This window comes from Pomacea canaliculata, linkage group LG9 (genome assembly GCF_003073045.1).
Source record: "Pomacea canaliculata isolate SZHN2017 linkage group LG9, ASM307304v1, whole genome shotgun sequence".
NCBI lineage: Eukaryota > Metazoa > Mollusca > Gastropoda > Architaenioglossa > Ampullariidae > Pomacea > Pomacea canaliculata.
The window spans coordinates 7,762,308-7,776,841 of record NC_037598.1 but is presented as its reverse complement, the minus strand read 5'-3'; the positions used below and the strand labels follow the sequence as shown (position 1 = coordinate 7,776,841).

Below are 14,534 nucleotides of genomic sequence, written 5' to 3'. Positions count from 1 at the left end.
ACACTTGATGAGCAGAAGAAACTCATTGGGTATGTAAAGACATGTAAGAAAGTACTTTTAGTAGAAAAGTAGATTAAAGTATGACTGATATAAAATGTTTGTATTTGTTTAAAAGTATTCTTTAAAGCTGTTATAATCCATGTTATATTCCATGAAAGGAAATTTAGCATGTTAATGGTCAGTCTTCTTTATCAGGGTATATGATTACTCTGAAATCTACAACTCTAGTAGGTCCTTCTCGGCTGTATCGCGAAACCTGCGACCTTGCCACATAGTCTTGATACTGGGGAGACCGCGCCGCGGCCCGCGCGCCGCGGCCCGCGGTCGGACGACCTGGACGGCGGCCCGCGGTAGGACGTCCTGGACGACGCGGCCGGAAGACTGCACAAGGGTAGTGTTGTCTCGACTGTCCCTTGCGTGAACGTCAGCTGCCTTCTTCTCGAACATAGCATCATACAGCATAATATATATAGTACATAGTAACTAATGTGTTTAAAGCTACGAATATAATTGTAATGGACAGAATGTGGGTCCTGTGCACAATGGCTGACTGTGCTAGGATACACTCATCCAGCATGCGCCCACACACCTAATTACACATTTACTAAAGATCTTAATAATCAATTGAAAGAATGCAATTAAACAATACATGAATATATCTATATGCCAAACATTAGGTTACTACATAAATCATGAAACTGATCTCGCGGGTGTCTCTTTGTGTTACTGTTCTCCTGGTGATAATTCCACAGTGCATAAGTTCACCAAAGTTCACAAGTTAGAACTGACACATTCCCTTGCACCAGACTTTGTTCATTTCTCCCTTCCGGTAGGTGTATTTTCCTCCAGGTGACTTTGGACATGTAGCAAGGGACAAAAGACAGTATTTAAGGGGCGTTGTTCGCCTTGGGCAATAAGGGGTAGGACTGTTATACAGCTAACTCCCCTGGCCGTACGTTAATTGCGGCCGCTTACATGGAAAAACAACAACACACACACACAAAACGATTGCTAGCTCATGACTCTTTTCTGTCAACTTGGAGTTGACATCAGCACCTAAACTGAGGAGGATCTGTAAATCTTTCTGGTCGAGTTTCTTGACTGCGGAATGAAGAGGCAGGTAGCCTCAACTGTCGGGTACGTTCAGCACCAGTCTAACCAGCTTTCGTGAGAGGATATCAGACAGGTCAAAGCTTCGCTTAACCGCCAGGTGCAAAGTGTTGTCTCGACTGTCCCTTGCCTGAACGTCAGCTGCCTTCTTCTCGATCATCACTCTGGCCAGATGCGTGTGGCCAAAGAGACAGGCCAGGTGTTGCGGGTTGCAGGTGTAACGCTCCTTGCAGCACCAAGGGACGTAAGTTGTCTGGGCCACTAACGACCAAGGTATCTTATTCAGTGTCAGCTGAACGGGTATTTGGGTGTGTGGTACTTCTAGGAAAGAGTAGTCTTTAAAGAAGAATAATAAACGGCATAGATTGAGCTCAAGGGTTAAAGGTAATCAGTTCATACAGCATAATGTATAGTGCATAGTCACCAAAGTCTTTAAAGCTTCGAATATATGTGGCTTAACTTTAAAAAAAAAAACTACATATAACCTACGGAGACCCAAGAAGTAATACAAATATCTGTTTCAGCCGAGGACATTTTTCACACTTTTTTTAAAAAGCAAAAATTGATCATATTCTCATTAGCAAAACCTAACAATAACAATAACAAGCAACTTTATTAGTCCCAATGGGCAATTTGAATGGGAGGTGGTGCTCTGTTTCCAATATATATTAAAAATAATAATAATAATAAATAGATCATTCCCATGCACACCTACACATCACACATCACATCAGATCACACTTTAAACCTGCTGTTCACGCCTCCCTTACTGTAATGGGTATTTGCTGAAAGACTTACAGAATCGAATCCTTTTCTAAATGAATGATCGACGTGCTGTCGATCTCCCTTTTTTCTTGTCCTTTTATAATTATAGCGGGAGGACAAGACTCAATATTTGTGAAACAAATATAAACGTATGTTGAAGTCCTTATGCATGGCACCATCCTGCAATATGCACCGAGAGTATCCTTCGTTGTCATCGTCGCTCCTGTCATTGCTTTTCTCACATCCTCAAAGGTGTTGTGCGACATCTTTTCGTTGCACATCTTTGATATGCCGACCTCGGACAACCTGATGGTTATTCCGGATATACTCTGCATTTGTAATTACCCGGGAATCTCTGTAACGTTTTGTGGAGAGTACGTTACAAATGTATGCGAGCGTGTATAGACATCTACATGTAAAATCTCGCTGGCCGCACTCTTCAACCTTTTTCAAACAAAAAGGTGCAGCCAACAATTAAAACATTTAATGTTTGTAAAAAAAAACGAATAGTTGAATGGTCATTCCTGTCTTCGCCGCTATTGCACTCTGCGGTTGGTAAACCATCGCTGGATGGTAGAACCACAATGTTAATATGTGTCTCTGAAGTCGGGGCTGTTTAGTTAGCAACTAGTGGACTAGGTTTACTGTGCCTACCTGAACTTTCCTTCTTGTTAAGCCAGTCCGCCTGGCCAGCAATTGTTGTGTGGGAACACTTGGATATTTTGAGGGTTTGAAATATTGTTCTAACATTTCTTTTTGCCACGTTTTTATTCTTCTTCTGCTCTCTCTGGCGGGTGGTTCTGCAACATGAAGTAGCAGACAAGGCTTCAGGATGTGTGTGTCGATGAATAAGATGTTATAAGACGTCACTTAACCTAACAATAATGACCGTGATAATTACAATGACCTTGGTTAATGAAATGTACAGCTAAAATAACACTGGCAATAAAAATATAATTGCAATTGCAGAAGCAATTATAACAATGACAATGACAATTTTAATGACCATGACCATGACAATTGTTCATTAACAAGGGTAGGAAACAGCTATTCTTTATTCTCGCCCTGAAGAGGGAAAACCATGTTTTCAAAGTGAGAATATGAAAGAAGCAGCGGGTTGAACATTTAATGTTTTTTAAAAAAAACGAATGGTAATGAAATGAAAAAGAAAACACTAAAAAGGTTCTATTGCCTACTGTCTACACACACACTATAGGTGCAGAAGTCCGACGGACGGATGAGATATACAATACAATACAATGCAATGCAATGCAATACAATACAATGCAATGCAATGCAATGCAATATATCTTTATTGTCTATGTCTGGTTGGAACAGAGATAGAAATTTGTCTTTGTTGCTGGGAGCTCCCACAATCAACTGAGAAAAATATAGCTAATATGGTGTATCATCGGTACGATCTGTTTTCCGGCGACTTATATCCAAACGAATCCCCAAGCCGGTTACGTCCAAACGTGCGTAGCGTTAAAGCTGAAGATTGAAATGTTTGAAGTCCAAGGCAACACACGCTGTATCTCGTGTGCTGGTGTAGTTGCTCTACTCCTCGTTGTTAGGAAGGTGTCGTTCGGGTCTACCCTTCGGTAGATAGGCCTTAACATCCGTTGTAATGTGATGCATCTTTAGTCTAGAGATCAAGATGGCCGCTCCTCGTTGTGCGACGTCTGCAGCTCTGAACTCGATTTCGCTTTTTCTACATTTTTCATCGTTTTTCGTCTGCCCCTGTGTCGGGTAGTCGTTGAGTGATAGACTAGGGTGTCGAACTGTGTGTAGTGATGATGATCTTACGCTCAGTCTTGTCAGTAGTTTCATTTTGGATGGCTGTGACCGTTACCACTAGCCGACAATATTAAGATGGCGGTCAGCTTATTTAATGCTGGCCCCCATCTTCATTACTCCGCGAGCTCTTGCTTCGTCTTAGTTCATCTCCCTCTGTTATCCGGAGTTTTAGGGCGCTGGAAGTCGACATTATACGGCTCCCTCCACTTCGCAAATCTAAAAGGAGAGGACTCAGAGGCGGTGTGAAGCGGAGACAAGCAGTTTCGTCTGGAAGATCAACGCAGGTCTCCACCTCTTCCTTTTATCCTGCTCTCCAATGTCCAGTCGATTTGTGGCAAGACTGATGGGCTTGAGGCGTGGGTACACAACTTTCGACTGTTCAGGGATACTTGTTTGCTGGGGTTTACGGAAATATGGCTCTACAAAGGTGACGCTGATCTGGACATCTCTGGTTTCTCTGGCTCGTTTCGATCAGATAGATCTGCTACCATTACTGGCATGAGGAGTCTGTTTCTATGTCAACAGCAGGTACTGTAATACGGTTATTATTCGTGAAAGGATGTGTCCTCGCGACCTTGAACTTCTAACGATTTCGCTTCGCCCATTTTTACCTCCCGAGAGAATTCCCCCAGCTGTTTTTCACCCTTGTGTATATTCATCCCAGGGCAAATGTTTCCAATGCGTTACAGTGCATTGCAGATGTGACTCACAATATCGACTCGATTTGTCCTGATGCTCCTATGTTTATTTTAGGACATTTCTGAATGAATGAGACATGAATAGTTTTGTGCATGCAATTATGAATTTTAATTTTAATCGAGCTGCAACAGAATTGCCCTCTGGGACAAATAAAGTCATATCGTAGTCGTAGTCGTAAAACTTCGTGAGTCTGTCCACAACACAGACCTCCCGCTGTATGCCCTCTCGTACCAATATAGACACTACACTCCTCCTTTACCTTCACTTTTGTACTTCTCATTCCACCTTAATTTTATTGCTGGTTTTATTGCTATTCTTCTCTCTGCTGGTGAAATAGAGATGGTGAGGGTGGTGATTTTATGATTGCTAGTTTGTTTTACTGCCAGTTTGGCTAGTTTATCGGCTTCCTCGTTTCCTTTTAACCCAATATGGGAGGGAACCCAAAGGAACCTGACATCTCCATTTTCTTTGTTAATCTTGTTTATGAGGGACAATATTTCATAAACAATGTCTACTCTGTTTGATGATTGGTTTTGAAGAGCCTGGAGTGCTGACAGGGAGTCCGATAGTACGAGGAATTGTCATCTTGTGGTGTCCCTCAGTTTGAGGTGTATAGTCTCTAGGGCTGTCTGTGTGGCAGTCATCTCGGCTTTGAAAATGGAGGTGTGGGTCGGGAGTTTGATGGAAAGGTTTATGTTGTCAGGACATTAAACTCCCAGCCCAGTTGCTTGCGTTTCTGGGTCGTGGGGGCCATCTGTGTATATCTGCGTGTAGCCCTTGTAGGTGGTGCCCAGTTTGAGTTTGATCTCTGAGGTGATTAGGTGTTGATGGTCCTCTTTGCTATATTGAGTGAGATCAGTGTCTATTTGCAGGGAAACGTTCGTTTTCCTAATTTAACTATCGCCTCTACTTCTTTTGACCAATCAGGCCACTAGCAACTAGGTAACTAGGACGCTGCTTAGCGATCCTTCGTGGGGTCCATGCCGACCAATCATAATCTCTGTACCGTGTAGTCGGCATAGCTCCCACCTCAGTTGGCCGCAGTCGCCGTAGTTACGCCTATCACAACTTTTCCTACGTCAAAACACACCGAATGACGTGAAATAATCCGCGGGGAGATTGCGTCAGCATTCGCGTGACTGCTCTCCCTTGGTATAAGATAATACATGTACATGCCCACAGGTCACCGGTATAAAAATAGACGGTCATAATAATCAACTAAATTAAATGTTAAACGCCCCCTTGTCTTCTACAAAGAAAAAAAATTGTTGCTCCACTGTAGAATACTTACCGCTGAATGGGGATTCAAAATATAGCTGTTTTCATAAAAAAAAATCCTGCTTACTATTTTCTAAACAAAGTTCTTGCCGTTGCAAAAGCGGTAAAACATAGTCACGGTCGTTCTCATTGTTTCCACCACAACGCGAAACTGCCCTGATCTGAAACACACACATCAGAATAAAAGCAAATGTTTTTGTTCTATATGTTTCTGGATTGCCATAATTTATTGTTAAGCATTAAACATAGTATAGATGGCATGTCAGTATTTCTTTTTAAAAACTGAAATTATATTATTTTTTTTCTTTTCATGCCACCTCCACCATTAGCAACACCACCACAAATTTTAAAATAGAAACAAATTTACAAGCCAATGTTTTAATAAAAGTGGATATAAATTGACGAAACAAGGTTCTCCTCTAATTAAAATTGAAATGAATAATGAAGGTTGACCAGCATGCTGCAAAATACGATTTAAAATATTCATGTAAGAGGGAGGACCTTCATCACACGCTTGGCTGGCTGTCTGCTCCCCATGACCTCTCGGAGCTTCCACGTGCGCTCCCTTTTCTTGCATAAGCGGTCCATCGCTTGTCCACCAGCCACGTTCGACCCTGAGTGTTGGAACTTTCGCATTCCTTTTAAGGTTACTACATGATAAGGAGAAAAATAATCACCTTCATGATTCATTGAGAACTACAAATTACTAGGTGAGAGGGAAACATTGCTATGAGGTGCTGCAGGGCATTTTTATGTCCAGCTTTCTCTGACGCAGGCATAACAACAGTTAAACTAGAGACATAATTCTATAGTGTCCCGTAATCAGGGCTGGTGATAAACGTCTTCCACTTACACCTTCGAAGAGTTATTTACTTGTTCTACTTTAGTCACATGCAGCGCCTCCGGACAGGAAGCCACCCGAGCCCTCGACGACTCTGACGTAACCTGAAGCCTAACCTTTAACCTTTGACCTAATAAAAGATGGAAAAGAAACTCTTTAGAACAGAAATTGCGAAATATACCCAGAAGATAGCATTCTCCTCCCCCACCTCATTTCTTTCCACCCTTACACGCCAGTAATTTACTTTTGGCACGTGCGACCTTTGACTCATTGACTTATGTCCTTATGTCTCGGGACTTTGGGAACAGCAAGTAAAGTATTACAGGTGCAGGAGTTGTTTTTTTTTTTTTTTTTTTTTTTTTTTTTTTAAATGCAGACGGTACCTATTTCATTTTTAAATCTTTGCTGTGTTTTGTGCCTGGGTCAAAATTAAAAATGGATTGTGAAAGCCTGGGTTTACGATAGATTTTATAGAAAAAGTCGCATTTAATTACTGCTATTTCCAGGATATTGTTATTGTTGTTATTATTTTTTGAAGACACACGATGAAGTGCGCATGCCTAAGCATTCTGTTGGCTGTCGCTCGTGAGTTTACGTCTTACGACGAAATCATTATTTGACACAATGTTACAGTTCATGTCTTGGAAAATAAAAGATTTGTGAACCAATCCGATTTCGCTTTTGTTTTCCATTGAAAGGAAATTTATTATGCTGTGTGATCCTCATCTTTTACTGTCTATTTAATTCGTGCGTCTGTCTCCCGTTTCTGTCTATTTATTCTTTTTGTTTGTGTGTTTGTGTGTGTGCGCGTGCATGTGGGGGGTGTGTGTGTGTGAGTGAGAGAGAGGGAGAGAGAGAGAGAGAGAGAGAGAGAGAGAGAGAGAGAAAAATCAAGACAGGAGAAATAAAATGAAGATACGGGCATCAAGTTTTTATATATTTTTAAGTCATGTTGTTTGTCCGTATGTGTGTGTGCGCGCGCGTGTGCGTGCCTCTCCGTGTATGTACACCTAATTTACAAGCGATCTGTTGGTAGTATTTTATGAACGGCTTCATCTCCTTCTTCACTGTAGCCAACCAGTTTGAGTGCTGTGACATGCTGTGCACTATGACTTCTGGGCAGTGTGTCATGACAATATGCCATGTTAGTGTGTCTTGGCAGTTCAGACATCTGCGGAGTGTGAGGTATGACGAAATATGGTCAGATTAGCAGCGATATAGGCTGTCATTGTACACAAATATACGTTTGTATGTATGCATGAATGTGTGTGCGTCTGTACATGCGTATTTTATGTGTTTTTATGTATGTTTATAGGTCACACATTTCTCATGAACTGACCCAAACAACAATATAGTTTTTATTTTCGAATTTTTAGCGAGGTTGCCGTTGGCAAAATGCAGTCATTGGAATACATATTTCCAGCATAAACTACAGAAAAATCTCACTTTAATCTCTTAATTTATTAGCAGCAAGTAAATCTTTACAATTCAACATGGTAAAACCACTGCAAAATGAATTTCTGTCGGAGCTGTAGAAATAGGTCATCAACAATAGCAAAGTAAAAAAACAAAACCCGACAGGTCACATTCACATTATTAAAAATATATTAATTATAAGCATCAATATACACACTCAAATGTATTCTTAAAAAATTAACAATTATAAACACTTAAGCTGAGAATTTCATACGACTGCCTCGTCACAAAATCTGCCTGCTGTTCCCGGTTCCACCACTAACCTACGGAGATCAGGGGACTGAACTAGAAGAACTTTGTGACCGACGTTTGAGTTATTACCTCCCCTGCTGGCGGCTCTCGCAAGGTTCACGAGGAAGCGGGAAGGGAGAAAGAAAAATGAAAATGATTGTAGGTCAATGATGTCGATGGCATCCTGAGTTGAGAAATAATATCTCGCTTTTACAATTAGTCCTCTAAATATCTACGTTAAGGGGAAGAGTCTAAAACTACAAAAGGCACGGGACAAGAAACAACAATCAACAAGAAGAAACTCGCTCATTTAGACGCCTCGTTCTCTAAAACATTGCATCGACTGCTCAGACAAGCTTTGCTCTTAGTTCAAGATGTGCTTCTTGTGGCATAAGTTTATGTATCGAGTTTCTGCACCCCTTTGTACAGGTAGAAACTGATCTTCAAAGTCCGATTGCAGTCTTGACACATGGCTTAACTCGCAATACTGTGCCACAAAGCCCTCTTTGTCTAGGTTTGGGTCTGGGAAGACGGGAGAAGCTTAAAATAGCTGGAAGAAACTAGTTCCTTGATTGTCAAGTCTCAGGGATTTTGTTTGTGAAAGGCACTCTCGCCGTAGTCCTCTGCTATCCATGTGTATGTGTAGTTTTGGTGAGAGTGATTACTATTATTTTACACCCTTCCCTATTCCTATTCCATATTCATGGCCGCAATGTGCAGACATCATATTATTATTATTATTCCTAAATCTGCTATGGTGTTTGTTATTTGGTTTAGGAAAAGGTGTAGGTAGCATAATAGGTATCCAGTACAATTAGCGACACTCTTAGGGTCAAATTCCCAGCCATGTGTGGTATGTCTAATTGTAAATAATAAATCACAAGGGTTAGGGTTATTCATTGTAATTAAGCAGTTGTGAGACTTGACGCGTCGTTAGCGGCCAGCCATGAGATCTGACTCCTTGATCACGAGACATGATTCACTAACATGGCATGTCTCATGCCTCCACCCAGGGTACCCCGTCGCCATGGCGGAGGCCTGCGATGGGCGCCGGGTAGACGCGGCTGTCGTGGGATTTTATCTGAGAAGACCAAAACGAACGTCTTGTTTTTTCGTTTCCCGACCATTTTTTACCGGACATTGTTGTATTCGTATGCCCAGGTGGAAGTGAGAGAGCGGAGCTAGGATTCGGTTTCCGCCTCAGGTGAGGGTCTGCCTCTGGAGACCGTTTGCGTCTGGCACAGACACCACGTGATCTGAAAAAAAGGACAAACTAAAATTGACTAGTTACCTGTTAATCGATTAAAATCTATCAGACTCGAACCTATCTCTTTAGACAAGAGAAGATAAGCAGGTAAGTTATAATCTATTCACAGATAAAGCCTTACCGGAGAATATAGACGACAAGGAAACAGATGACAAGAAGAACTAGCATCGCCAACAAAGCGATGAGCGCTGGATACAGCCACGGAGGCACTGTAGACAGACAATATCTGGTAAACATTTGACACCTGGTTAAACTCTGTAAACATGAGACAACAGGCGGTAAACACCAATGTGATGTGGTAAACATTTTAAACTTGAGAGGACATCCGGTAAACAGAGTAAGAGGAGATAACATCCGATAAGCAGTGTGAAATGAGATATCTGGTAAACACTATAAACATGATATAGCAGGTGCTAAACATTGTAAACAGCAACATTGAGTTGCAATTTCAGTTAACGGGCAAAGGTGAAGCTAACGATACCGTATTGGAAACATTCCGCTTCGGGTAATTTAGAAACTTAGGAGACAAAAATTTGTATTTAGACTCATTCCTTTTACAAAAAAAAAAAAAAAAAAAAAAGGAATCGTAAAGCTTAAAACTACTCATTTTCTGTCTTTTATTGCTTGGTAGTTAGTGACTGTTGTAGAGACATCACACCAGCTGTAGCTTAGAAGTAAGCTCAGAGAATGACAGATGTCTCGTTGCCCGTCCTGCAGGTTACCGTCTGCTCTGTCACATACCTTCGGGCTCTTGTCTCAGCCGCTCGCACTCTAGTCCTGCGGGATTGCCCTTGCCTGCTTCGTCCACCCAACCCTGCTGCTTCTTGCATTCTATGATGGCCGACCCTCTGCCTGTCTCCTTGAATCCGTCGTTGCACCTGCGCAAGGCAAGAATGCCATCAGCATCTGCAACCACCTGTTTGTGACAGTATTTCGGGGAGATTTTGAGTGATGCTTGGCGTTGCGCCTTAAGGTGGATTATTTTTCACTTCATTTCATTTTTATTACTTTTATTTACTGGTTGAGTTAAAAGTTTGGATGGGTGGTACTTTTAGCCAAGAGTGAAGAGCCAACAGAAAAAACACGCGGAAGACAGGACCTTGACTTTTTCCCAATCCCAGGTGAGAACTGTGACATTTAGAGGGTCGTAACTTGCGAATGGACCTCAGATGTTTGCTTAGATTTGAGGAATCAGTTTCATGTAAATAATTAAACCCAATCAATTGAAACTAATGGTGCACTCCAGTTTGCCTTTGACCTGTACCCTCACGCACCAGCTTACCCTCCCGTTAGCCTGCTTCCTCATGCACCAGTCAACCCAAGTTTCAGGACACAACCTTATCCTTCTTATTCACTCGCCATTCCCACAGCAAGAAAAAAGAAATTAGAGCCCAAGTCAACAAGGACTGGAAGAAGACCGGATAAACAAGAGACTTGTTTTCTTTTCCATTCACTAAATGATTGATTCGAAATATTGTTTGCTTTCCCGCTCCGGCTTTTAACCGCCACAGTCAGCTCGCCCAACATAGGCATGTGGCCAAGAAGTTGAAGATTGGACACAAGAATTTCTTGCTTCCTTTTGCAAGCAGATCTTGCTCTGTTGCCACTATGTACGAATATGAATCATGCATAGCACTGCTTGACAAGGCCCTTTGATGCGGGTACATACCCGCTGATGCGTGGGTAGCTTTATACTCAAGCACCGCCGTGTCCCTCCGGAAGCACTCATGAGCAGCAGCTCGACACCGAGGCGATCAGCCACCGAGGACATTGCTGCTGGATGTCCTTCAATCAAGATCATTGTTCCCGGTCTTGTATCTCAAAGTAAATGTGTTGAAGCAACACCCACCGGGACTTTATAATTAACACGAGGCGAGAACTACCTCAGCTTTTTGTAGAGTTATGTCAAACAGTTGCTTGTAAATAAATAAACTAATTAAACAAAATTAGGAGTTTCCAGCTGTGACATTGAGTACTTATGGTCGGGATGATTTCATAGGTGGCAAAAGTGTAAGAGAGGATGCTATACTAACTGCTGATTTATTTAAATGGAAAAGGCGACAATTTTCAACAAGTGTCACATACATTCGAAGAGAGCACGCTACCTCTCTTTATCTCTCTATCTTTCTCTTTCTGTATATATATTTAATTAAACTTTTGCAATTTATTCGGTCATTTGATAAAAAAATTCATTCTGGAGATTTTATTGGACCCATCTAATCATCTATTTCTTACAAGCAGGAAGCATGTTTGCAGACATTGTAGTGTTTGTCTGTCTTGAAGTGATGCTCTAACAAAGGAAGTTTTTATTTATTTTTGATTTTTATTTTGTGCTTCAAGTATGTGTCAACTGGTGGCAGGAATTCTGGAACCCTCACCCACCTGTAGCCGATGACCTGAGGGGCGATGACAGCGAGGCTGGCATCAACGCTCACAGGAGGAAGCTTGCCATTGCACCGCACGGGGTCGACTGTCGTTGTTGTCGTTGTTGTAGAAGTTGTTGATGTTGTTAACTTGGTCGTCTGTGGCGTCGTCAGCGTCGTCAGCTTGTCTGTAGTGGCAACAGTCGTCAAGGAGTTTGCAGACAACGTTGTTACAGAATCTGTGCTTACACCAGGCGAGCTTCCAGACATGGGAATGGTTCCAGATCCTGAGGTCGCAGACATCGTTGGACTGTCAGACAATGTGTTTCCAGACACAGGGGTCGAGCTTCCAAACATGATGGTAGAGTCCGACTGTATGTATCCAGAATTAGTCGAGCTTCCGGGCAAGATGTTTCCAGAAGCAGCTGTGCTGTCAGAGAAGGAAGCAGACATGGTGCTGGGTGGGATGCCGGTAACTCCAGGCAAGGTTCTCTCCGAACTGATGTGCTGGCTTACAGTCATCGTGTTTGGAACTAGTGTGCTCAGAGGCAGACTGGAGCTTGAAAACCTGGATGAACTGGGCACCATGGTCTCAGACACTTGGGTGTTTCCTGAGAAAATACCAGACACAGACGAACCACCCACTGTCGGACTGTCGGACACGACACTTACAGGCGTTGTCGGACTGTCAGACATGACACTTGCAGATCGTGTTGTGATGTTACCAGCCACAAGAACTGCAGGCACTGTTCTATTGTTATTTACAATGTTTTCAGGAGTTGTTTGGGGACTACCTGACATGATACTAGCAGACACTACCGTTGTAGCCATCACTGTGGTGGGACAAGTAACGCCTACAGGTGTTGTTGAACAGTCTGAGGTAACAGCAGCAGGCGTTGTTGCACTCTCTGACATCACATTTGTAACCGTAGTTACCGGACTGTCAGACATGACACCAGAAGGCGCTGTTACACTTCCATAGGTAATACCTGAAAGTGTTGAGCTGTCAGATGTTGTGGGTAAAGATGCAGAGCTCGAAGATGTAGAGCTGCCATGTGTTGGTGTTGATGTTGGTGTTGGTGTTGTATCAGATTCAGTAGATGTCCCTGGTCCAGAAATAGACATCAAAATTCTCAACAAAGGTCCTCTAAACACATCAGACACTATTTGTGTTGTAGGGGTGGTGCTTTTAGAATAAACACTTACAGTCCCGGTTGCGGGAGGGAAAACGGTAGCCGAGCTGGAAACTTTTCTAGAACTTGTGCTGTGAGACATGAGAGGACCTGAAGATACAAAAGACTTTGACAGGGTGTTTCCAAGCAAGATATTTCGAACTATTACAGAGTCCGTGTTTGGAGCCGTCTGCGTGCTGTAAAAAATGTTATTTCCCGTCACATCCCTCAGCTTTGGCGATGTCGTCACTTCCGTCATCGCGGAGATGGTAGAAAGAGCATTCTTTGTTTGAGATGAACCGCTCTTGGACGTCCAGGGGCTGGGACTGGATGTCGCCATCGACAAAGCAGCAGAAAGTCCCGCTATCCCAGCAGCCACTGCCAATGCGAAGGTGAGAATGATAATAGACATTGCGTTCGCTTTCTTAGCGATAATAATATCAAACACAATTAATGTTCAACAACATGTGACCAGCTTGAAACAACATCATTGAAGCGTGTATCTTCCAATCCACACAACATACTGAGCCCGACACAGGCTTCTACATTTACAGCTCCCAGTCATCTGGCACTCTTTACTGCGGAAGGCCGAGAGTTCGTCTGGAGTCAACAGGATTCAGTTAACACCTAACTACTAAACTGTTTTTTACACGACAGAAAGAGCGTGAGATCAGGCCCGCTGCCCCGCCCATCCTATAATATATAGGCAGTAATACTCACTGCTCGAGATAATAGTCTCACACCGGACCAAACATGTCCAGCGACCACTTTGAGGGATCTTCATGACAAAATCGCACTTTGCTGGAAGGAGACATGTTCTTTTTATCAGTTCTGCTGTTTAGTAAGAAACATATTTTTTGAATTGGTAACAAAATTACAGAAGGAGACAACCATAATGTACAGAAAAGTAGACAGAAATATATCAAAGAACCATAATGAATATTATTAAAGTGATGTTTGACAATGTCCAGGACCAAAAAGTTTGTTTTAAAAGTCTGTCAAAATCTTACGAAAAGGAAATAACTGAGTAAAAGAAGCACAAATAAAGGAAGAATAAATAATAAATAATTAAGATGAATGGATAAAGTGTATGCTGAAAAAATACACTATTTTTGTAAGAGGAAACTTCTTTGAAGACAAATAAAAAGAAAAACCTTTCTAAGGTCTCTCTTACCAAGACCAATTTACCGGCTGTAAGCATTCAATAAGCTCTAAATTAATTCAAGTGCCAGCTGTTACAGAGTGGTTTGGCGCCAATCTGAAGGCCGTGTGGGCGTGACTAAGGACATGATTGATGTCAGTCGCAGACTGCAGGTCCTGACACGCGGCGCTTTGATCTTCTGCCGCGGCGGTGCTGCGTGTCCTGACTAACGGGTATTTGCCGGACACTTACAATGGGGGCAGTAACTTAAATCCGAAGAAAAGAAACAGCAGTGTGAACTCACCTAATTTACTGGCAACAAATCACCGTCAAGGGTCTTTTTTTACCTGTCCGTGTTCTGATTTCGCCTCCGTGACAGGTAGCTAGGTGTCTT

The 14,534-nt window shown here is 42.4% G+C and overlaps 2 protein-coding genes across 2 annotated transcripts in view; one reads left to right on the top strand and one right to left on the bottom strand.

Annotated features, from left to right (window-relative positions):
- LOC112572530 overlaps nucleotides 1-7,158 on the top strand; it is a 20,370-nt gene extending 13,212 nt beyond the window's left edge. The window contains exon 6 of the transcript XR_003101021.1: nucleotides 2,337-7,158. The gene's annotated coding sequence lies outside the window, so the exon portion shown is untranslated. The remainder of the gene's footprint in view (nucleotides 1-2,336) is intronic.
- A 578-nt stretch (nucleotides 7,159-7,736) lies between these two features.
- LOC112572967 (mucin-5AC-like) lies at nucleotides 7,737-14,044 on the bottom strand. Its single transcript, XM_025252988.1, has 4 exons — nucleotides 11,847-14,044; nucleotides 10,206-10,342; nucleotides 9,586-9,673; nucleotides 7,737-9,453 (listed from the first exon to the last, which is right to left on the bottom strand). The coding sequence occupies exons 1-4, from the start codon at nucleotides 13,409-13,411 to the stop codon at nucleotides 9,195-9,197; spliced, it is 2,049 nt and encodes a 682-aa protein (XP_025108773.1). The 5' UTR covers nucleotides 13,412-14,044; the 3' UTR covers nucleotides 7,737-9,194.
- Between the last annotated feature and the right edge of the window lie 490 nt (nucleotides 14,045-14,534).